Below are 24,709 nucleotides of genomic sequence, written 5' to 3' on the forward strand. Positions count from 1 at the left end.
GCAAGTAAATAACTATAATTTGACATATTAATCAAGAAATATGAATGTGCTTTACTATTTTTTCAGTTTTTTTATAAATGAGTACATTTGAAAATTCATGGATAACAATAATAATTATATTTTAGCATTAAAAATATCATTTGGGTTAAAGAGCTTCTACATAAAATGATTTTGGTAATTATCAGTGCTGTTAATTTATGGCAGCTGTGGCATAAACCTTACTTTGGGTGGTGGTCCAATAAATTTGTTGAGCACTGTAGATAAGCTAGCTATGTAATTAATGTTACTACATAAGCCAATGTAGCCAGAGCTGTAGCGAGGGTATAAAAATCAGTGAGGTCCCCAATTTTTATTCTGTTAATGTATTGTATTCAAGAATTCTGGAGCCTGTAAAATAACTGCTAAATTGATACCTTCAAATGCAACCAAGCTATCCTCCTGACACAAATTTACTGTATCTTTTACTGATATTGTTTTGCTGGTAATACTCCCCATCAAGTATGATCAGCAGAACATCTATTTTGGTGTAAACTTATTTAGCGGTTGGTCAGTTTCTTTTGCTTTGCACTGCAGTGTACTGAAATCTATTAGAGGTGGCAGCATAACCTGATAAAATAAGCACTAAAGTCATCCTTATGCAGTCAACAACATGCTTTTACTTTAACAGAGCAGAACAAAAACCTCCCATGCAATAGATAAACATAAATAATCTAAAAAAGAGAACAGGTCAAAATCATCACATCTGGCAAATGCTCACACCTGGGTGCACTTTCATACCATGAGAGCTTTGCAGTTACGGTTAACATTAGCATTTTCCCTTTATTTGCATTGCAGGATTAGCATAAAAGCCAACTCTTTCTGGCTTGAGTCAGTAAGTGATTCTGAGTTAGGCTGCTATTAGCTTTCAAACCACCTACGATAAACATTTGAACTTAATTCCAGCAGGTCATATTGGTCTCCTGCTTTGTTTACCATAACAATGTGCCTCCTGTAGAAGTTGTTGGACACAAATCCACACATTCCTAACGGAAAGCTCCAAATTACCCCAAATAATGACTTCCAAGCAAATGGAATGCATTCAATTTGGGTGCGATGATATTCCTAGCTACGGCATCTGACAGCCATGGTTAGTGTAATGCAGCATTAGCTCCATTATCTATGTAGCTAACGGAGATACGTAAGCTATTCTGGCTGTATTGTAATGTTTTCACAGAGGGTACCCTCTCTCCCTGTATGCAGACTTTTTTCACAGCTTTATCAAATGTTTTGAAATCAGGTTTTGCTGGTCAGATTTTTGACTTTTAACTTCTGGTATCCTAACCCTTTCCTTAACCCTAAACGGAAGTTTAATCTGATTTTATTTCTAAAGTTTTAGCCTGTATTTCTGTCCTAAGATATATGGTTACTAAGATGAATGGTCATGAGAGTGGCCATCAGAAATGAACGGGCTGCAGCAAGACTGTCTCGGGGGACTCTGAAAATGACTGGTTGAGCAAAACATCTCTTAAACCTTAAAGCATTAAATCAAATAAGAAAAACTTAAAACTGAGATACACAAAAAGCACACCTCATTCTAGAAACTGCAGAACAGAAGTGTCTCAGCTATGGTGATAAGCCAGTGGCAAGTATGTAGGATGCTGATACATCCAAGGTCAAGTTGGTTTCTTCTTGCTTCTTTTGTCTGGCGCATCAGTGATTCTGAAAGTATATTTAGTAACTTATGTAAATATACAAAAATCCAAAGTTCATTTACTTTCTCTTTAAATAGTCTGAGTATGAGCGTGAAAATATCCTGGAAAGAACATTAAAGGGAATAAGTGCATGCAAACTGACCGTGGTAAAAAACAAAAACAAAAAACAGAAGCACAATAATATTTTCTCTTACTTCCTTTTTATACTCCAGGCTTTTACACATCCACATACTAGTGTTCAGTTTAACAAGTTTACAGTGTGAAAACTGTCAGCAAGTAAAGACAGACAACAGCAATCATGTTTAACCCTTTATTTCTTTGTATTTTACAGTTTTTAAGTTAATTGTAACACAACTTCTTAACTCTGATGAAGGAAATAAATCTAAGTCTGAGGCATGCTGAAACAGGAAGTGAATCTACAAATATGCTGAAAAAGAAAAGTAAAATTTAAGTGTTTTTACTCTTGACATGGTACTTGCTGATAAAAGGCACAAGTATAATGGCTCCTTACCTTAACTTTTCAATAGTTTAAGATTACGTGAAATAATTCTGCAGAAAACAGAACTCCAGTACTAGGATGTTACCAAAAGCTTACAAAACTGATTTGCTAAACGCTTAATGTCATTTCCTGCAGCACTCTTGCTGAAACACAAAACTAAGAGTGGCTGGTGTCCTCCTTAGTGTCTAATTCTGCTGTATGGTTTAAAAACAATGGGAAATATTCAGGAGGTCTTAAATGTGCATTTTTAAAGTATTGTTGTATTTCAGTAGGATTCACATCACCATATAGACCAAACAGCTAAATAAAGGCAGGTTTACATCAAGTTATGGCTGCATGAGACTCGCTACGCATCACCATAAAGACGGTTTCAACTGATTTTAGACCTTATAATCCTCTCAGTGCCAAACTAGATGATTTGGATAGACAAAGCATCCCCACACACCTGTTGTTGTTAGTAATGTTTTAAAGGTGGAGATTCCACAGACATAAGATGTCATCGAGACAACATGAATATTGACTTTAGAGGTAAAACAATTATGAAGGACAATCGATGTTACCAGCTGGCTGGATTGTTTAAGGCAGTCTGACCTGGAAAAATTGATAACAAACAGATTCCAGAGCGGGGAGGCTCCGACCCAATAAGAAGTGGTAAAATAAATGTATTGACACCACATACTTAGAAATATTTGGACAAATACTTGTTTGCAACACTCTTGAAAACAGTTCACATCCTCTCAATTATTGTGGGGGGTTGGGGAATTCTGGCCCACAATTGAGCTTCAAATTTTCCAGTACATAGCCAGCCTTAGCAGAGATGCCTGCATCATTTATCAACGTTCTGAATTCTTTCTTTACAGCAACCAAAATATGACACAGGAAGCATGATGGTTATGTCAAATAAACTTTGTTTGGGTGAACTTTGATTGCAGGTCTGAGTCATGAACTCTTGAGCTCAACCTTAACTTCTGACTTCTATCTTACATACAGTACTGTGCAGAACTTTTAGGCACATTTGGGCCAAAAACTGAGGCTGAAGTAAGGTTTGTAATGGTTAGTAAGTCCACCTGAGGTCGGAAAAGAGCACTGACACAACCCTGGTCTCTGCTCTTGATGTCTCTGTATATTAGCGGGGCCATGGGAAAATAATCTGTTGAAAAAATAATAAAGTCCACACCTTTAGGGCGGAGTAAGGGGTGAATATGGCAAGTAAGCATGGCCTAGGGTACAGTCCATGTAGGTAGTAGGGTTGCCATGAGCTCCCTGGCTGTGCTGCAGATGTCACATGGGCCCAGCGGTTTTTAGGCATATTAGCAGGGTTGAAAGGACCTGGACAATAGAAATGCCATAAAGCTTGACCTTGGCTACCAAACAACACAAGTGTTTGTCAACATGTGTCGAGCTTGACTCTGGCACTCTAGCTAACTACTCCATCAGGATATGACTGAGTGATATGACTGGCTCTTTCTACGAATTTCTGATAACTGGCCACTGGCAAGGGGTAGCTGTAAGACACTGATCATTTCCAACACACAGGAACAGCTTTTCCACAGCAAATTTTCATGGTTTAAAATACATTTACACATAAAATAAAATCAGGATGGTATTTTTTGTCAGAAAACACTACCTTCATATGCACAGGAGAAGATCAGACAGAGATGAGAGGTAACACTTTGTCAACGGGGGGCGCCAAATTGATACAACCTAAAAGTTCCTGACAGGAGCTTTAATCAAGAAGGTACCTCTGTAAGTTTCAGTATTTCTATCTAACTTTTAAAATCATGTTTAAACCAATAAAGGAATTTAGTGTAAACACACTCTAACCTTGAAAAACAGCCTTGACAACCCCAGCTGCTGTTCTGGTGGATCCATGGATACGGAGAGCTTTAATCAAAGTACTGTTCATAAAACTAAAAAGCTAACACTGTATCACTTTACTGAAGCATAAGCTTTCATTTTGATTCCATCCGCTGGTTTGATAATGAAGTTTAACAGGATATCTTAAGCCTTGATAAACACTGCGTATGAAACGCTCTTGGTCTGACGGTATATATCTGCAACAATGGTGAGAACGCCTGCCCAGAGAAATGACTGGGCCACTAAAAGACTCAAGTTAATTCATAACAATGACCATAACAGAGAGTTTTTCTCTTTTTTCCCCTGGGGGGCTCTACTGGTGAGGCTTTAAGTCCAACAGCACTTCAATAAAACGTTAGCAACACAGCCAGAAGGGCTTTTTGGATTAATGAAACTTTAAACTATGAGCTCTGCTGTGGCAGTCTGAAAAAATCACAGTATATCTTTAGATTTCTTGTTAGACCGTGGTAGTCCTGTCCTCATGCATCAAAAACATCCTGCAATAAATACATGAACACATTTAAGAGTAAGTTCCAGAAGGATTTGATTTTTGGCATACTGCTCTTCTTCTATCTGGAATAATCTACATTTCCATATATATTGCATGTGTGATCCATGCTTTGAGCCATCTGATCCATTGGGCCCTGCAAAGAAGAAATTTTTTTAATACAGTAGGCCTCAATTTTGTTTGTTTGCATGATGATGTGCATAACTGTCCACAGCTATACAACATGACATACATGTCTGCTACTCGTTACAGAGTATTGTTGTGATATTATGGTTCTGTACCAAGAATGCAAAACAGGGTAAGTGAACTCAATCCAGGGGTGTCCAAACTTTTTTTCACTGAGGACCATTTGGCTCACATGCCCTAGTTTGGACACCCCTGACTTAACATTTTCAGTGCAGAGTTTGAAGCTTTTACATGCATCTTGCATTGAAAGTAAAATCAGCACTGCAAAGAGCAGTGAAAACAAAACAATGTTTCACTCAGCACTGGTGAGCATCACTTAATGCAACCAAAACATTAAATCCTGACTAAAAAGAGTAAATACCAAACTCAGTGAAAACAGTACCTTTACAACATTGATGTAGACAGGGTCATCGATGTCATTCACTTCAGGAAGCTTGTCATTTTTTTTGCAAGATGCATCACTGCAAAGAAGTTAAAAACAGTTTGCAATCCAATCCAACATGGAAAAATTGAATAAATAAGTCATTTTATCTGTAATTGATAACCAATGCTTTATTATCATAACATCTTTAGTCTCTTAATAAACTGAAACTATTCAAATCAAAATTTCTTCAAACAACTTGTTTATTCATCTGTTAAGAGATTTAAAAAGTAGCATCTCTTCTCATTTGGTTATAACAATGGCAAAACAAACCTCTTTGGGTCATTCGATGATGCTCTGCTAAAATTTGCATAATATCCAGATTCTTCCCGAGTAAAGGGTTGTGTCCTGTAGAAAGAAAAGGAGTCATTACTATGATTTGGGAATTTAAACATTGAATGCAAGGATAAAAAGGACTATCATTGTTCTGGTAATCATTTCTGTGTAATTTTTAACAAAACTACTGGAATTTTTATTTATGATGTAGTAAAGTATAGCCTTTTAAAAAATGTATATCCCTTAAAAAAAAAAAAAAAAAAAAAAAAAAGGATGAATCCCTTTGTTTTGTTTTTTGTTGTTTGGCACACTGAACTAAATCATTAGGACAGCAATGCCAGCCTTATTATCTAGGCTATCATGTGTAAAAACACCAGGGTGCCAGAAAATTACGAAGAAAAAACTGAGACAAGTTTTATTGTAAGGGATAAATAAATGTGAAAAGTGGTTAAAAAGGGTTAAAAGGGGCAAACAGTGGCAGAAATGGGCAAAATCTTGCAAATATTGGTTAGAAAGGGCAAAAAGATGTGGCAACATGAACCAAAAATGACTGTTTACAAATTTTTATGTATAGAAATATCAAGGCAGATTTCAAAATGTCTAAATAAATGGACATCTGGTAACCAGATGACATCAGAGCTATATGAAGACCGAATTTGCGTGTTTATTTCAATTTAATTAAAAAAAAACACATTTACACAAAGGAAAAAAACAAGTTACCGACTAAAACCCCTCAAAGAGTGGCCAACATTTTCAGCCAAAACAGACCATGGTATCAAAATGGGTGTGCCAAACAATGTTGAAGACAAGCAGTGTTTTTGTTTACTAGATGACAGAGAAGACAGGCAGCTCACACCTTGAGTTTGATTTGTTCCATTGTTTTCCTCATACTAAAAGCCTAGTGTCTGTTTCTGTGCATCTGTGAGCTGTTACTGCTGGACTTTGTTGGAATCTTGAGATTTTCCTCTGACATGACAAATTTACTTCATATCTCTCACTTTAAATGAGTGTGTTAAACCCCTAAAATTCCAAATGGCCAGAATATTGGCTGGTGCAGGAGAAAGGGTTAAGTTAATTATGTGTCCACGGGGCCTGTGTGGGGGCCCCCCAGGCAATTGCCTACCCATTACCTAATAGTAATGTCCGCCTCTGAGAAAGGGCAAAAAGAAGAGGCAAATATTGACCAAAAGGGGCAAAAATAGGTTATAAGGGGTAAAACTGGGCAAAAGGCGGCAGAAATGGGTTAGAAGAGGCATGATGAAGTGGGAAAAAGTGACAAGAATGAATTAACAGTCCCAAAAGTGAGTTTAGAGGGATAAAAATGGCAAAGAGTGGCACAAAAAATAAGCCAACAGGGGGGACAAAATGGTGGAAAAATGTTGAAACAGGTTAAAAAGTAGCATGATTAAATTTCATCATCAGAACTGGATAATAGCTTGACACACTTTTCAGCTCTAAAACAAGGTAGAGTTAGCCAGGATGCTAGCACCAATGCTAATGATCCAACACACACAAGTTAATGTCAACAATAAATAATAACTGGGGAGGGACCATTCTCTGGGTTTTCAGGGGCCCAGTCAATTCTGTGGGCAGGCCAGAGGGAAGTTTTACAGCTTTCTATTACTGAAAATTATATCACTGTTTTCTTTAAATGTGTGTTTTGACATAACGAAGGAGAAAAGCTGTTAAAAAGTGGTGCTGCCTGCCTGTTAACAGACTGCTGCTCTCCAAAAAGCATGGCAGCCTACATGTGAAGCTATTCTTAAAACTTCAACAAATATAAAAGTCTTTAATGTTCATCTGATCAGGTCAATATGTCCATGCAAGGTTCAGTTTAAGAAAACAAACAAAAATGGGCTTCTATACTTTTCTTCATCTTTCCAAACTCTTTGTGTGGTCACAGATTCATGGTCATAGACTTTAAACAAGCTGAACTCTCTCCTATGAGAAGAGAATTCTAAAAACTGATTTTTAGTCTTTATATCAAACTATTAAACACTCAAGCGAGGAAACAAAACTTCTCTTTCAGCCGAGAGTGCCTGAACAAGGTTTTTATAAGAGAATCAAGGGTCCTCATTTTAAACAGACTTGAAGAGACCTTACCTTCTGTGTTTGATGTAAAAGAAGATTCCAGCGATAACAGCAATGATCACAATTAAAGCAATTGGTACAAAGATGGCTATGTACATTGATGATGAAGTCTTCAGGGTATCATCAGCTGTGAAGAAAAATGTAAAAAGTAACACTTAGTATCATCGATTGAGCCTGGCACAGTCTTAAAAAACAAACTGAGGATGTAAAAACTTACTTGGAACAACTAAAGTGTCATTTCTATCTGAAAAAAAAAAGTTTCCTTTAGCCACAGTTCTTTTGGCATTGATTTTAAAGCAAATAACAAGGTCACATTTATGGAAAAAATGAGCTTGAAAATGAACTTTTTCCAAACACAAATAAACAATTGATAGGAATACTTACCAATCACAAAAACAGAGACAGCATTTCCATAGAAGCTGAACTTTTCAGTCTTTGTGATAAGCCTCACGTAGAGACCTTGATCAGCCTCTGTGACATTGTTGATCTTCAGGGAGCAATCTTTATTGCTATTATGTTGAACCAGCTCTGTCTTTCCTCTGTACTTCTCCAGCACATATGAGTTATTCTCATGTAAGATAAATACATTTTTGTCATTGTCAGAGATTGTGATGCTACTCCTCTGACGCTTTTTCCAGTAAACACTAACTTTGTCGTTGCACTGGTCGGACGGGCAGCGAAACGTACAGTTTATGGTCACACTGGAGCCTCTCACAGCAGTAATGGACTCATTCACACTTATGGTCCAGTTCTTCTTAGCTGTAATCAAAACAAACCAATGTCATATTCATAAAATGCTCACTTTGTGAGGGTACACAAACAGATCAAACTATAACTACTCACCTTCTGCACAATAGGCCAGTATCAATATGAGAGTGAGCTGAATCAGGCCATTTAGCTTCATCTGAACAAAGAAAAATACAGACTTTAAATAAAACACTAGGCCTGCTTTATACTGTAGTACACTGTAAAAGGGTCATCCTTGTTATCCATGACTTTTCTGTCCCCAGGATTTAACTCATAGTATTTTCTCAAAGTAAATAAAACTCAGTTCTCAGAAGACTTTTTAAAATACTGAGGTCTTCAGTTTAAAAATAATTCACAATAATGTATGTAAAATGGTTTTAAAATCACTTTAGTTCATTTTTAAATTATGTCCCCTGTCAGTGGTATAGGGGTGTGTGCAGAAGTGGGTAAACTGTTCATTTTTAAGTGGGTATACTCTATGGTGACAGAAATAATAAGTGGATATCCCTGCGTACACCCTGCACTACACCATTATCCCCAGTACATTTTTCCAGTTTCAATGAGACACCTTTGCAATATGATGAAAAAATAAATAGATAAATGGCTTTATGATTGTACAAATCATGTTACAGTCTATCTAATTAGAAATAAACATTACTTGAAAATGTTATTATTATCATTATTTTATAATTACCTGTCTGTCCCCAAAACCAAGTTCCACCCTGTTAGGTTTTAGTCCTAACAGAGTGGAACCTGAATCTAACAGGGTGGAAAATCTTGTGCAAAATGAGATCAAATACATACAGAATCTGGTGGCTACATATTCAAATGCCATTCAAACTGTTTTTGTACTTTACCAATATTTAATAAAGGTAACAGAATATCAATCATAGTCAGTTATAGGATATCTAATTGGCTTTACCTTGTCCTGTCATTTTACAGCTGTGATCAAGTAGTAGTTGATCATAATCTCTTGTGTGTAATCCAATTATATGCCTAGTTGTTATTATTGATAATTGTTGATCAAATTTGCACAATTATGAAGTTCAAATGGCATATTTGTCAGGACAGGGCTTTAGCACTGGGTGCTGCAGAAATGCAATGGTGCTACATTTTACTGCGTTTTCATCTTTTTCCTACTTTATCTCTGAGGGCAGAGCCAGCCATGTTTACTACCCAGGTCTAAGGCCGATAAAGGATATCATGATACACCATGTTGAAGTCTGATCATTTTAACTTCTGCCTACTAAAATGTTTTTAAGTTGCATTGCATAAGTAGGGCAGGAATTTAGTGAAAAGTTTGTAATTGAAGCTATGCATTTTCAAACAAAGAAGAAAAAAGCAACATTTGGGGTTAGATATGTTGATTTATTCACAAAAATGCTAAAAACTGTATTTTAAGAATAATGTTAAAGGTACTTTTTTAGTGCATGAGCACCACAGAGGATTATGCCAACTGTTTTCATTATAAGGAAAAAGCCAGAAAGCTGAGTTTAAACTTAGAATACTGTTTTTTCCTTAGGATTATAAAAGCATGCCAAAAATGTTTTTAGTGACCCCAATCCTCTTCTGTACATAAGTTTTTTTATGGTAAAAATATCTTCTTTTTTTTTATTATTAAGTTTTACTTGAAAAATTACATTTCCATGTTGTGATCAGCAAGGTCCAATTGTTTACTGTAGTTTTTCATTGTTATTTTCATTTTTTATGTTTGTTCTTGCATTATCTATCATAACACTCATATGCAACATACTTAAAACCAACCTGAAATATTCGAGGCTTTTAAGAAATCATTGGGTGCTTAAGCCCCATCAGCCACTCCGTCGATCCACCCATGTTTATCTCACATCTCAGCTACTCTTGGTCCAAGTCTATGTTGTTGGGTTGTTTTGTTCTTGTGTATGGTCTTGTGTGTATGTTAAGCTCCCCTAACCTTGCAAAACAGATAGATACGCCCGTTTCTGTGTTTCTCACTGGCTCCCTTATTTTAAAGGTGCTATATAAATAGCCTAAAGCGATATTGGTATAAGTTACTGAACCAGCGTAGGCTCAACCCTGTTAGAGTGTGTTCCACCCTGTTGAGCTCCTTTCCATCCTGTTAGTTACATGCTATTAAAATAATATAACAAGTACTGTATGGTAATTTTTCCTCATGTTTTTGAATGCAAATTTGTAGCGTTTCAAAGGATAAACAGCATATACTGTACATGTTTTGGAGGGAAAAGCTGTGTTTTATTCATCAGTCTGGTAAAAATTGGAGCAAAAACGTTACATTCATAAACAATAAGACATATTCAAATCAATCATTTTCATGTATTTATGATTCTAAGGAAAAATAACTTGCATGATGGAATAAGGGATACAGAAGGTTTTAGAACAGCTAAGTATTGGTGAATATGTGCATTATTAACATTAACATGTGTCCTCTAACAGGGTGGAATTTTCTCACAGTCTTTTCTAAAATATTTGCCTGTCATTGTAATTTTTTAGGTGCTTACATTCTACCATTTGAGATTCTGATAGTTAAACATGCCATGTACAACATTTAATCTGAAAAACTGGGGAAAAAAAAAACCCCAAAAGTTTGCACACTGAAAAGTCACCCACAGCCAGGAATGACTCAAAAATGAATATGCAGGCTCAACTTATAATACACAATAAAAAGAGAATAGATGAATAAACTTAAAAACATAGTTTCAAGTGGTAACACACATTTGATTTAAGATTTCCCAACTCAAATTAACAAGTTGCATTAACACAGTTCCTTTGAGTCAAATTCACTTTTGAGTTATATCTTTGCTTTGTACTTGTGATATGCGCAATGACAATAAAGTTGAATCTAATCTAATCTAATGTAATCTAATCTAATCTAATCTAATCTAATGTAATCTAATCTAATATCAACTGAGTTCTGCTCATACATTTTTGTTCGGTTTACTTAACTTTTTAAGTTAAACTACATTTAAATCTCTGTTTAAATCCAACTTAAAACAACATGTTTAAGCATGATTTGTAAAGCAACATGTCCTTCTTCCACTTTTCACATACTATACTCTTAACATGAAAATCTCCCACAATAATACTGCAGATTATTATAGTTAATTTCTGTAGTACTATCTGACATTTAATGTGTAAAGTAAATACTCACTGTAACAGAGATATAGACAAGCTTGTAGATGGTGTGATATGCGTTAATCAGATGAAGTAGGTCTCAACATTGCTGTGAAATTTTTGGGTGTGTTTCCTATTTCTTAGCAGTGGTGAATTCAAAGAAATGGGGAAGTTAAAACAGAAAAGCCAACAATGACCACAAGATGACTTTTTCACTGAGAGTGAGGTCAAATTTTATAGACCACTGTAAGCACTGAAGTTTATGCAAAACACTTTGACCCATATGCTCTGTGTTATATCAGCAACAAATACAGTCCAATACACATGGATATGGAGGGTATGAACTTGAAGGATAAGTTACCTCTGTCAAACAGCAGTTACAGCTCAGTGAACTTACAGAGGAAGTCTTTTGACACAAGTACTGGTGACACTTTTAAAAGGTGAAAAATGCAGCAAGCCTGTGTGTCTGCATTTCTTACTAACACAGGTGTTATCTCCTCCCTGTGAAAAAATAATGATCTGCATCCCCCATACTGAGGCTGTTTGAGGGAGCAAAGTGGACTGTCAGCATTTAACACTGTAGCCACGCCAGAGCCTCTCTCAGACAAAATCTAGATAACTTCAGCAATGTTGGAGGACGTTTGCTGAACTGAGAGTCTCCAGGTCAAACAAATACTTGTGGGTTGTGCGGATTGTGCTTTTGCTTTAAGCAGCTTGTTTATTACATTTGATTTCACAACTGTGGTGAAGATTTCAATATGCCTGCCTTTTTCTGTGGTAAAAGGACATATTATTCACCATTTTCTCAGTGAAAACAGTGTTATCATGAAGCAAAATGCATGACTGAAAATAAAATGCAACATATAAAGTCAGGGCTGTCAACATTAATGCCTTAGTTGTGATCATTAATGTTCATACTTTTTTTTTTTCTTTAAGTTGGGATTGACTGTGATGTAAAAAAAAGTACACCACTGTCCCCTGATGTCTTTACTTCAATAAGTCACAGACATCTCAGTCTAAAATCATCTCCACATTGTGTTATCAAACATTTATCCTTAAATTGCTAACTCATTTCCTTTTCAGTTCATAACAAGTTCCTTTTTGTTAAGTTTGTTTCAAAATCTTGGATCTACCCAAAGATTGTAAATTACTGTCACAATAAAAGCATGTCCGTATCCAAAGAGGAAATCAGTTACCCCTTCTTTTAAGACAGCACATCAATCCAAAATGAAACAAGAGCAGCTTTAAATGCAATATCATAAAAATTCAAAACGCAACAAGAAGAAGAGATTAATTGTGATTAGGTGTATCAGTTCTGAGTTTGATTGTGATCCCAAATTTCAACCAGCCCTAATAAGAATGTTTCATAAAGATAGGCTATGTTTCATATCTGAAAGTAAGGGTGAAAAGCAACTAATTACATTTACTCAAAGTACCATGATTGAATAGTTTTTGGGGTACTTGTACTTTTTTGAGTCGGAGATTTATTCTCTTGTTGTTCTTGCCAAAAAGGAAAGATCATATCTTACTGAACAATGCCTCCATAACTACTCAATACTTCAAGTAGCTTTTAAATCAAATACTTTTTACTTTTGATTTTTGAGTAAAATTATAGACCAGTACTTTTACTTTCACCTAAGAACATTTTAACCAGAGTAACTGTACCTTTGCTTGAGTACAATAGTCGTATGCTTTTGCCACCTCTGTCAAAAAGTTACATCAGCTATTTCTGGTCAGAGTTTAAAGTTGAGGCACAAATTAGGTGCCACTGTCCTATGAACCACCAGGACAAATTTCAGACATAACAAACACCTCTAAGTTTATAAAATCAAGCTTCAACATCATAAAAAATGAGGCTGTAAAATCTGCTCCAGGATGATGTGGGCCTGTCTGTTAAATGAACTGAAGCCACATCCACTCAGGGGAAATAAGATCCTCTCAAATTTAAAATAAAAATGCATGCCTTAAAAATGTGGTAAAATGTATATAATGAACAAAGGCCCTAAGCAGAGATACAAATATTTTATTTTACAAAATTTTGCTGTGACAACTGCTAAATACAGCTGTTTTCTCAAACTTTTGACTAATGTATGTCATTCATTTCAGATAAGAAAACTAGTTTTATATTACAATGTGTTAATTAGTCAAAAATCTCAAATTTCAAGAAAACACTGGAAGGGTGTAAATCAAAACGTAGGGTTTGCATGTATATCTGTCTGGGGTCCTGTGGGTTAATAGTGCTTCTTTTAGACCTGTTTTTTTCTGTCTCTTTGATCAGTCATTTGTTTGATCTTTTTTTTTTTGTATGAAAAGGAAGGGCTGGTTGAACATTTTCTGATACTTGGGTGTTACTATGTCTTTGTGGTGATGGTTCTGGGGCTACACCAGATGAGTCTCAAAGCTAGTGCTCATTCAGTTTTTTGGTTAGCCGATGTTGTCAAATTAAACCACTAGGTGGAGCGAGACACGCTCCCAAATCCAAAAGTGAACTTTAGCACTGAAAGCCAGACTCCACCTGGAATGTGGGCCAAACTCGGATCTGAGGGTGCAGTCATATGACTCCCAAATGGCTGAATGAGAGTCAACAAAGCAGCAAATGGTTCAGCGCTTCAAAAAATTTCTGATCTTGGACGATTAGACACTGTCTGAAGACACTTATCTGTGGCTTGTTTGAGCTCCAGCTCGCACATTGGAGATGGGACACGACGCGTCTTTTCTGGAGCAGTAGTCTGCAGGAGGATGACAGTTTGTGGTTACCTGTTGAGGCTCTGTGGTTGCAGCTCTTCTTCACCTGTCGGGAGGTTTGATCGCGTAGACCACTCTGCAGGCTCAGATGGAGGGACCTAGTAGGAACTGGCGTCCATTGCACACAGCAGGAGAGGGGACGAGCTCACAAAACAGTCAGCAGGCACACATCCGCCTCCAGAGACGCGTAGCAGCGGTCAACTCTTCTGCTCTGTCCTCCGCACGGCTCACCTTACCGGGAGTTATGGACGCCGAGGGGAGGGTGGACGAGTCCAGACTGAGGATGCATATTTTCAAAAACGGTAAATGTATACCTGTTTGGCCTGCAACACTTAAAAAAAACATGAAATATACGATAACATTGTTGAATATTAACAATAACCATATGAACCGGTGGAAATATCTGCATTGTGTTTATGATGTGAAGGAGACTGCCACACAGGATTGCCTCAATGACCACTTTTAATCTAGTAAAGATAACAAGAGACAAAAACTCCCATGAACTTCACAGCCCGCTCCAGATCCTACACAAAATAAAAGTACAGTACGTAATATTAGCTTAAAATGACGTGTACGTAAGCTAGCTTAACTTGCCTTGCGCGGCAAACGAACATCCACGACTTTCATAAAAGTAATTATTCAAGAAATTTAAAGCATATGAACATGTCAACAGGTGGAAAAGTATGCAAGGACATTGTAAGGACTAAAAATATGTACAAGATGTGACGTTTAACATAAGGATTGAAGAAGATATAAACTTGGACAATACAATGGACATCCACCTCTCCCACAAGGATTAATTTAAAAAGGGGAGAAAGAAGGGAGCAAAAAGCATATAATGACCAACGAAGAAGAAAACAAAGGAAGGAGGGGTTGCAAACAACAACACAGTGCATCTTGAATTAAGGAGTTTCTCTCAGGCTGATACATAACAGACAAATGCCAGATAATTTAGTGTACAAGTGCTTCTGAATCCAAAATTATCACATCACCACCCAAAATAGATAAATAAATCCACTCACTTGTTTATTACGAAAATAAGCTTTTCAATGAATTTATTGCGAAAGTTCATATCTCGATAACATTTAAATTATGATAAGTGTGCAGTTCCATCTATCAATCTATCTATCTTCAATTTCAAGAATAACTGTGCACAAGCATTACTTCTTTGTTGATAACAATTTCTCTTATCTATGGTGGCCTGGAAGTGTAATGCAAAATAAGAAAGTCTGAAATACTCCTACAATGCTTGAAACAAATTTACATTAACCAGAACATTTTACATTCCATAAAACAAATAAGCATGAGCAAAATAATTTTGCAAAAACTAACAATTAAAAAACAACAAATTAACCAAAATTCCAATACAAAATTACAAAGTTTGAAACACTCTTGCGAAACTTGGAACCAATAAACAAAGTCAGATACAAAATTACTAAGACTGAAACACTTTACAAGACATGAAACAAATTTACAAAGTCCAATACAGAATTATAAATTCTGAAACACTTTTACAGTCGCAAAAATGCTTCAGACTTTGTAATTCTGTTTTGGACTTTTTGTAAACCTGTTTTGTAAAAGAAAATGTGTATCTTGATTTGTAAAAATGTTTTGGTAATGTTAATTTGTTTCAAGCTTTGTAAAAATGTTTAGATTTTTTTTTATTTTATTGCATTTCCGAGCCACCATACCTCCTGCCTCAGTTGGCTGTATATTAGAATTGTATTTCTCCACATCACTGTTAAAAATATCTGTTTGTGGTGCACTTCGTATTTCATGCAGTAGAAACTAATGTTTCTTAGGTCACCACAGGCAAAGCAGAATTCTTCAATAATCCCATAATGCCCATTTAGAAATATAATCCAGTGAAATTCGTGTTCGAAAGATTGGTATTTCAGTATTAACACAGAATGGTATGGCATTGAAGTCCTGTGTTTTTTTCATACTGAACAATGTTTTGGCAAGGCCTTATACTGCTACGAACAAAATGTATAAAGGTTGGTGACTTCTTGTAAGATTTACCTGTTCACAAATTATGATGATGCACATGTGCCTCAAGTCCCAAGAAACATCAGATCCTACATTGTGCAGAACTTTTTTAAGTGAAAAATTCAATGCATTTTATGCTGTGATGTGCCATCATGAAACAATGAACACAGGCCATTCCTACAGACTAAAACAAAAGTCAAGTGATGCTCTGCTGCAGGAGGTAAGCCACAAATGAACTCTTTAAAGGTTTCATTGCACAAGCACTGCAGATGCCCTTGAGCAAAGAACTCCAGTGTGACTCCTGAGATAAAACAACAGATACTATTTAGAGAGTTGGTTAGATTGCTATGAAGCTGAATAAGATCACATGAGATTCATTAGTCAGAGAAAAAAATATTCAGCAAAGTATGCGAAGAAATGGGATCACCCCTGGGTTAAGATTTGAGAAGTTTATAAATGCTCCGTTTAAACTATTTATCTGGCCCTGGGAGTGGAATTATATAGTGGAAGTATGATCAGATTTTCCTTATTTAACTGAAAACTTGTAGGGGTTTGGCTGAAAAAAAAACAGTCTACACAGGTCTCTGAAGGTAAAAGCCGTAGCTTTAAATAGTCATTGACTAATCATGTGGAAACCCACCTTTTTTTTCCCTGAGACTCTTTAATCTTGTGCACATTTGATCCCCACAAACATGAAAACCAATTGTTAGAGACCTGCAGAGAAAATCATTACATAAGACATCTCAAATCCTCATTTTAAATCCCAGCAGAGTAAAGGTCACCAAAGAAGCACTCTTTCTCAGCAGTAAAGCCTTTTTTTCTTGCATGTGATCTGTTAGGGCTGGGCAGTATGGACCAATAAAACCTAGATAATTCATTATACGATATGTATCTAAATAGTTTTCTGTAAAGAAATAACAATCACAACATCAGAATTACTAGATTTGATTCAAGTGCAGTAGGAATGAAACCATATTAAAACCTTTTTGGCAACAATCGTAGAGGTGCTAGACACCCAGCATGTGATGATTTTTATTATTAAAAATTGCAGACAAATTCCTACATACAATCTAAATTGTTCAAAAACATTGGCAACATAACTGGAGATAAAGGTTTTTAAAATTGGTCGTACCCTTAAATACTACATATTCCAAAAAATAAAAAAAATCTTCATTTTCTGTGGTATTAAAAACTACAGAAATTTAACAATCTTTAGTCCTTTTTATCCAAATTGAGAGAGCACTATATTGCAGCAATACATTGGCAACATTTGGAAAACTGGGCAGAGCTCTACACGATTTTTTTGTGCAATTTAGACAGTATGCAGAATTTTGCCTGTATTTTTTCAATCAGAAACATCAATTAGTCAGTACTGGTTGTCTAAGTTTCTTATTTTGATGCAGTGGAATCAAACAGGAATATAAATGCACCATCAACTTAAAAAATAAATGATAATTCCAAATTTAGCTTAAACTGTAAAGATAGGTGTTTTTTCCCCCCAAATCAGCATCAGTATTAAATATGTCAATATAAACTACTTCTTGCCCTTTATCTCATATGAACAACATCAATATTTCTCTAAAACTCAATGTATCACCCACCCCTATGATCTATTTTAGTGCTGTTTTTGGTGCTGTAAAGATAGCTCAATGGTAATCACTAGAAACACTGTTAAATCAGATATTTATTGCTTGGTGATCAAGATGGGTATTTTTCATCTTGCATAGGTGGCGTGTCTCCCTCTGAGCGTGGCCTTGTGTGGCGTTTCCTGTTTGGGATGTTCCCGTGCAGCTCAACAGCATTGGAGCGCTCTCTGCTGCAGGAGCAGCTGGTCGTTCGCTACAGTGTCATGAAACGAAAGTGGCAGCAGTTCCTGCCTTCATCCGTGCGCATTCATCTCAATGGCACCGATGGTAAAAGCCCAAAACATGCAAAACACTTTCAGTCTGGTTTTATTCAGTGCTGTTTCCTCTTATCCAAATTTGTCATAATTGTATGATTTCCTATCTCGACCAGCTGAGTTGGTGGCAGCAGTCAGGTACTTTGACCAGAGACAAGCACAGGCCCAACAGCAGACCCAGGACCAGTCTGAAGAAGTCTGGGAAAGACTGGCTTTCTTGGAGCTTCAAGCACAGGTTAAATGATTCAGACTCTAGTATAATTCTAGTATAACTCTAATCAGCATTTGTCAGCATTGTGCCTATTTCTTTTTACTGTCACTGTTAAGGTTTCTTTCAAATTTCTGAGCTTTTTTTGGTCCTTTAGCTTTGTTAGCATAAGAGTAATTACTTTTTCTGTTTGAAGAATGATGTGTCTTGTGTATTTAGAGAAATTACAACAGGATCTACTCTTGTTAAACAAACTTTTATTTACACACTGTATCATTTGACCTAGATGTACTAGCTAAAATGTTTATATAGATAATGGGACTTGACATGAAGTTTTAACTGAACATGCTGCAGCATAAACTACACACGTTAGTTAGTTACAGCCACTCAGTGCCTGAGAAAATTCTTGTGACCAAAAAGAATAGACTGAAACATGTGCACACATGCCTTAATTGGACTCCACTCAACCAGGCAATAGTAAAATCCTGAACAATTTTGGTCATTTGTTGTTGCATTTCCCCTTTGTCCCCAGATATTGTTTGAACGAGTCACATTTGACCAGGAGGAGCTGCGGGAAGCAATACGAATCATTGACAAGGATGTGCCGAGAACCAACAGAGACTTGGGCTATTACCAGTGAGTGACTGGGAGCCATTGTTATAGGTTTTATTGCTGCACCTAAGATATGAGTCAACATGTGTGAGTTATAACAGAAGGTGTGTGGAATTTGATTGATGATCCCCATCATGGAGTTTGTGCAAATAAACATCCAGACATTATGTCTAAAGCAGCTAAAAAGGAATCATTAAAAAATGAGCAATAGGTTCTTTGCAGATGACGACACACAGCAGTGGAGTTCTCCTCTGCTGCGTGGCATCATCTGCAAAGAGCATTTGTAATTCTTGAGCTACTTTTTTGTCCTGAAGGTAGTGAAATATTCAGGCAAAAAAGTGGAAAAAAAAATAAAAGAAGCCTTTATCTAAAACCTGGAAGAGCAGTGTAACACAACGCTATTGTATAATCTGTTTCCAAAAAACGATCCGGCTTGGTTCAGTGAAGTTTTGCTGTGGTTTAGCTCATTTAACTCTGATCTTACTCGTAGCCTATTTTCTCAGCTGAAGTCCGTCCAGTCTTGCTCATTCAGTGTACAGGTCCATTTAGAGTTGTAAAGTTCTAACTTTACTCTGTTCCCATTCATTCCTAATGGCTGTCCACCACTTCCTGCCCCCACCAGGCTTTTAGTATCACGTGATTGCAAACAACCTGTAGGTTCTTTACAGATGATGTCAGGCAGCAGCCGAGAAAAGCCCTCGGGGGGTTCAAGAAGTAATTTCTGAGAAGAGAAATGCTACCAAAAAGGCCATGTAATAAGCTGTTTACAACTGTGCAAAAATGTTCAGAGTTTGAAAGTATAAACATACTTAATTCTTAAAATGTGTTTGTGTCCAAAAGTATTGAAATATTCAGGCAAAAATTAAAAAAACGCTTGAAAAAAATTATGAGAGAAATGGCAGCAGGCAATAATTAAAAAAGCCTCCATCAACCTGGACAAGCCACTTGTGTATGGTCTATTTCCACAAAGCTGTACCGAATGGTTCAGTACAGTTTTGTCATGGTTTGGCACATTAAACTCTGATCTTACTTGTATTTCTGCTGAGGTTTGTCTGACCAGACTCCAGCCTTGCTCATTGTGACGGGGACTCTATCTATTTTTAGAGATCCAGCTCATTTGGTTCAGCTCAGTAGAGCTGGTTGTTTGGCTCCCTCACGGCTCTTCATTTGTTACAAGTTTGGCTTTCTAAATGTCAATTAAATAACAACAAAAGATGGAGAAGATGAAACTGGTGCCCAAACTGGAACTAGCTATAGTGGCTCACATAAAAGTCAGTTCATAGAACAGGCTTGTTTGTGACTGGCAAATCATAACACAGCCGATTACCACACAAGGTTTATTCAGCATTTCACAGTTTCAAATAAAAGCATGTTTGTGACAAAACTAAGATTGTTTTATACGTCAAAGGGGCTCATTTAGCCTCCTAGCTCAGTATAGGACTTCTTTAGATTCTTGTCTCACTCCATCTGGCTAGACAACACTAGAGGTCTGCAGGACCTGATATTGATTGTCTCCACGCCAGGTAAATCTGTAAACTGTGGAAAAATCCCCTTAGTGTAAAATCGGTGATCATATTCAATGGATATAGAATTTTTCTGATAATAATTGCAACGCTCAGGCCCATTTATAGTTGTAAGTCCCCAACTTCCTGACCCACACCAGGCATTCAAACAACCTATAGGGTATAGACAGTCAGGCCTGGGTAGTTGAAAAAACATCAGCATTTACTTCAGTCGCGTCAGTTTTTAATATTCATGTAAAGCAACTGCAAAATGCTATGTGACTTCTTAAAGCCAGCTTTAATGTTTCACTTAAAGACCCCGTGACAGACTTTCAGTTTGCATTGATTCTGGCACCCTCTGTGGTCAAAGTCATAAGTTCTGTCACTGCTGATTTTATGTTTATGTTTATTTACCCCCCCCTTTTCTTTTTACACTTAAACGTATTGTACTATTCCCACCCAGCACATATCCATGGCTCACTTAAAAAAGCTCTGCCTCCCACTTTTGCCTCCAAACCCACCACTTCAGAACCACTGCCTTTAAACAATATATTAATCAACTAAAGTAGAGTCAAAGACATAAAACTAAACTTAAGTAACTTACTTAGTGCTATGAAGTAAATTCAGATATATAGTAAAATTGTCACAATGTTTATTTCTGATGGATAGTATCCAAAGTATAAAGACTAAAAAAAAAAATTTAAGCCAGTTACAGATCTTCGGTCATAGTTTAGCCCAGAGCTGTCACAAGCTAAAGGCAGAGTAGTCACAGGTTGGCAAATCTTGATGTTTCTGAAGTTCTTCACATGTCCAATAAAGGTGCAAAAGAGACAGAGTCTCTTACAGACAGATGGCAGCAGAGGTTACACTATCTAAACTGTCAGTGTTTCAGTACCAGCAACATTGCCAACATTGTGCAGGAGTTTGCACATAGTTTTCATGATTTAAAATAAAATCCCAGTATTGGGTGCTCAGGACTAGTGTTTTTGCTGCTGTCATATTAAAAGTTATTTTATTTTGATTTTTTTCTGCCATCATACTTTAGTTAAAAATTCTGGTAATGTGACAACCCTGATACAGAGAATATCTAACCTGCTCTTTAACTATTACAGAGAAACAATGACTTTACTCTATGTCATCATTGATTATTTCCCCAACTAACAAGGCTTATTGTTATCAGTAATTAGTTTACCAGTGTGACGAAGCACATCAAATCAGCTACTGCACTGTTGACCTAATTGGTCTCTTACATGTTTGCAGGGGGGAAGGTTCGGCTAATCTACTGGTGTTGAGAGATATCCTCATCACCTATGCTGCTTTTCATCCAGGTACTGTAAATAAGAAACAAAGAGCCTAGTGTCAGTTTGTTGACTCTGACTTGATCAGAAGATGTGTGTGATTTTAAACACTTTTGAAACAATGTTTGTGTATGCATTTCTTATTTCGATTACCCAGAGGTCAGTTATGCCCAAGGAATGAACGACCTGTGCAGCCGGTTCCTGGAGGTTCTCGACTCAGAGGTGGACACTTTCTGGAGTTTCTCCTGCTATATGGAGAAATTCTCCAAGGACTTCAGGGCTGATGGTCTTCACAGAAAAATAGGTACCATGAGGGATGAAATATTACTGAATGTATAGAGGATATATACAGTACATTATAAAAAGATGTACCTTGATTATTGTGCTGGATGATACATAAAGGCATAAAAACCACAAAAGTAACATACATGCATGATAACTATGAAGGCTCAGTTAACGAAAAGAAGTAAAAAGAGAATAAGAGCAGGTTAATGTTGTTCTGCGTCATTCAGTATGTGCCTAAATGTGACTGTAAAAAAGGATGAGACACCTAGTGGTAAATCAAGGGTATTGCATTCCCTGTGCATTCTGTCTAGTAGTTGCAATAAACTGCGTGATTTTTCTAAATGATGGTAATTTAAATGTTTTCTGGTCTGATAAGTTTTCTCAGAAATGTAAGAATCACTCCATGTCACTCTTGAATTTTCCCTTTGGGGTTCAATAAGGACAATCTAAAGATTTTATTTTTACAATAAGTTTAAATGTGATAAAGAAAAATAAAGACACATTTAAAAAAAACAGACGATACGCTGTACCAAAACCAAGCAAAAAGGAATAAATAAACAAAAGCATCAGAGGTCCTGGACTCATAGAGATAAATTCCAAATGGAGAGAATAAAAGGCACAAATCAGTAGGGTACTTCTATAGAAACTGTACTTGCTGTCTTTCAGAGCTGGAGGCAGCACTGCTAAAAGAACTCGATCCTCAACTTTATGCTCATTTAGTCACAGACAGTATGGAGAGCTTCACTTTCTGCCACAGGTAGGTCAGCATGGGCACTCTACAGCATTCACTGCATTTATTTGGATCTACATGTGTTTTTATTTCTTGTGTACATTCATTTCTGTGTTTCCTTGTGTTCTACCTCCTTTAAGGTGGCTGCTGCTGGGTTTCCAAAGGGAGTTTGAACACAGCGACGCTTTACGTTTGTTTGAGATCCTGAGTTGTGACCACCTGGAGCTCATCTCCCAACAAGTAGACCGAGCTCGTTATCAGGAGAGGCTGGCACGAAAATACAGCACAGGTAACAGCAGGAATGTAGAAAGAAAAGGCAGGATATGTAGGGAATATACTGAATCCAGGCAGAATTAAACCTCATAACGTGCCATGGCTTGATCGACAGACATGACAGACTATATGGTGATCCTTGTAGTCTGTCATGTACGGTATTTACTGAACTGCAATTGTATTTGTTTGTGTATCCAAAAATTATAAGTGAAACACTAGTTTATTGCTAATACTGACAGCAGTTACACAACAGGTTGCTAAAGTACATTTGCTGTTCCAGAGTGGTCTGCCCAGTGTTCTGTCTTCTCACTAGCCAGCTTCACTGACATGATTGAGTAAATCATAACAGGCAGAAAGAAAATGATTTTTTTTCTAGTGACCCTAATACACCTGGACTTTTGCTTTACAAAATATTTTTTGCACTTGCAATTTTTGCAGAGGAAAATTCAGCATCAAAGCTTCAGGCCATCAACACTGACTTCACCTTTGAGCTCTTCATCTGCGCAGCCATCCTGTTAGAGAACAGAGAGGCTCTGCTAAGGTGTAGAGATGATGTACAACTCATCCAGTTTACTAGCAGGTGTGTCTTTCTGCAAAGACTAGACATTCTGTAGACAAATATACTGATCCTGTGTTTATCAATCTATGTGAATTTAACTTTTTGATTTTCTCTTTGTGCAGCCTCCAGGGAACACTGGACCTGAACAGCACGCTGAAGAAAGCAGAGCAACATCTGTACAACTACTGCAAGCGCTGTGCTTGGGACTATATGAACGGGCGCTGCAGAACACACAAGAGCAAAGAGGAGGACTTTCTTTGTCAGCTGCGGAGTTTGCTTGTTCTGAAGTGATAGTACTTTTAGTACCTGGTGTCAAAGACTGCTCTGATACTGTAATTTGTAATGGGACATTCAATCCTAGTGTGTCATTTTGATGGAAAATATTTTTTATCTTAGTTTTATTTCTGAGGGAAACACACTAATTTAGTGATTGCTGCTGACTTTGACTATGATCAGAAACTGCTGGTCATTTAAGATGTACAGTATTTATTGTATGAAAACTGACAAACACCAGCTGTGACACTTTTTGATTGCGTTGCTGAAGGTTGAAGCTTGATATCTGAGTAGATCAGAGTCAGCACTTTGAAGGATTTGTCTGAGTTATGCAATATTTAACTTCTGTAGCAACTTCACAGATGTGTCTTACTACTGATGGTGTCGCAACAGGTGGTGTCTGTATTGAACCGCAGTAATTCATACTGTCAGGGGGCCTATGTGGCAGAGAGGCCTATAGAACAAGAATAGACGGCCCGTTCTCAGCTCCGGCAGAGGGACTGCACACTAAGGGGAAGGAAGTCTTTCTGCACAGATGCATCTTACATAATGAAATTTCATAGTAGTTGTACTGAAATGATACCTCAGTAAAGCCACTGAAGATTGTTTACAATATTCTGTAAGTAAAATATGTGTTCTGTTTTATAAATAAAGTAGGAATCAAGTTTAGTGGTTGTTTGCAAACTGCTGCCTCTAAGATTAGATGATCAACTGTGATAATAACATAAAACATAATTTGAAAGATGAGATTGCTAAAGAAAGCTTCCTTTAAAAAAGGCTTCTCTTCAAAATTGTAACTTTATTTGCAGATGCAGATCATGCACTGTTAAAACCACGACTGGAATGGACAAACAGCTCTATATTTTGAGCAGCAGTTAGTCTACAACATGCACCACTAAAGTGACAGACATTTCTAATGAATCTTTGATAAGGCTTTCACACAGCAAA

General features: G+C 36.8%; 2 protein-coding genes across 4 annotated transcripts; one reads left to right on the top strand and one right to left on the bottom strand.

Annotated features, from left to right (window-relative positions):
• Window positions 1-217: 217 nt before the first annotated feature.
• On the bottom strand, window positions 218-14,281 carry LOC121513691. Of its 3 annotated transcripts, none has more exons than XM_041793610.1 (8): window positions 11,425-11,603; window positions 8,373-8,433; window positions 7,914-8,288; window positions 7,747-7,773; window positions 7,542-7,656; window positions 5,436-5,510; window positions 5,124-5,202; window positions 218-1,698 (listed from the first exon to the last, which is right to left on the bottom strand). In XM_041793610.1, the coding sequence occupies exons 2-8, from the start codon at window positions 8,431-8,433 to the stop codon at window positions 1,690-1,692; spliced, it is 741 nt and encodes a 246-aa protein (XP_041649544.1). In that variant the 5' UTR covers window positions 11,425-11,603; the 3' UTR covers window positions 218-1,689. The 3 variants fall into 3 exon arrangements, with proteins under 3 accessions (XP_041649544.1, XP_041649543.1, XP_041649542.1); XM_041793609.1 differs by lacking the exons at window positions 218-1,698; window positions 11,425-11,603 and adding exons at window positions 1,988-4,691; window positions 14,145-14,281; XM_041793608.1 differs by lacking the exon at window positions 218-1,698 and adding an exon at window positions 1,988-4,691 and having other exon boundaries at window positions 11,425-11,602.
• On the top strand, window positions 14,221-24,429 carry si:dkey-238d18.4 (TBC1 domain family member 15). The gene is made up of 10 exons (XM_041793607.1): window positions 14,221-14,434; window positions 17,849-18,034; window positions 18,138-18,256; window positions 18,762-18,865; window positions 21,604-21,671; window positions 21,799-21,945; window positions 22,593-22,683; window positions 22,797-22,945; window positions 23,368-23,509; window positions 23,611-24,429. The coding sequence occupies exons 1-10, from the start codon at window positions 14,221-14,223 to the stop codon at window positions 23,777-23,779; spliced, it is 1,389 nt and encodes a 462-aa protein (XP_041649541.1). The 3' UTR covers window positions 23,780-24,429.
• Window positions 24,430-24,709: the final 280 nt, after the last annotated feature.

Source organism: Cheilinus undulatus, linkage group 8 (genome assembly GCF_018320785.1).
Source record: "Cheilinus undulatus linkage group 8, ASM1832078v1, whole genome shotgun sequence".
NCBI classification, from domain to species: Eukaryota; Metazoa; Chordata; class Actinopteri; order Labriformes; family Labridae; genus Cheilinus; species Cheilinus undulatus.

Bases quoted from the DNA above. Each gene is read 5' to 3' on its own strand.
- LOC121513691 (XM_041793609.1), bottom strand. From the start codon at position 8,433: ATGAAGCTAAATGGCCTGATTCAGCTCACTCTCATATTGATACTGGCC. The intron at 7,657-7,746 runs GTAAGTTTTTAC...TTTTCTTCACAG, and splicing joins TGACACTTTAGTTGTTCCAA to CTGATGATACCCTGAAGACT. The intron at 4,692-5,123 runs GTACTGTTTTCA...TCTTCTTTGCAG, and splicing joins TCTACATCAATGTTGTAAAG to GGCCCAATGGATCAGATGGC.
- si:dkey-238d18.4 (XM_041793607.1), top strand. From the start codon at position 14,221: ATGGAGGGACCTAGTAGGAACTGGCGTCCATTGCACACAGCAGGAGAG. The intron at 18,257-18,761 runs GTTAAATGATTC...CTTTGTCCCCAG, and splicing joins TCTTGGAGCTTCAAGCACAG to ATATTGTTTGAACGAGTCAC. The intron at 21,946-22,592 runs GTACCATGAGGG...GCTGTCTTTCAG, and splicing joins TGGTCTTCACAGAAAAATAG to AGCTGGAGGCAGCACTGCTA.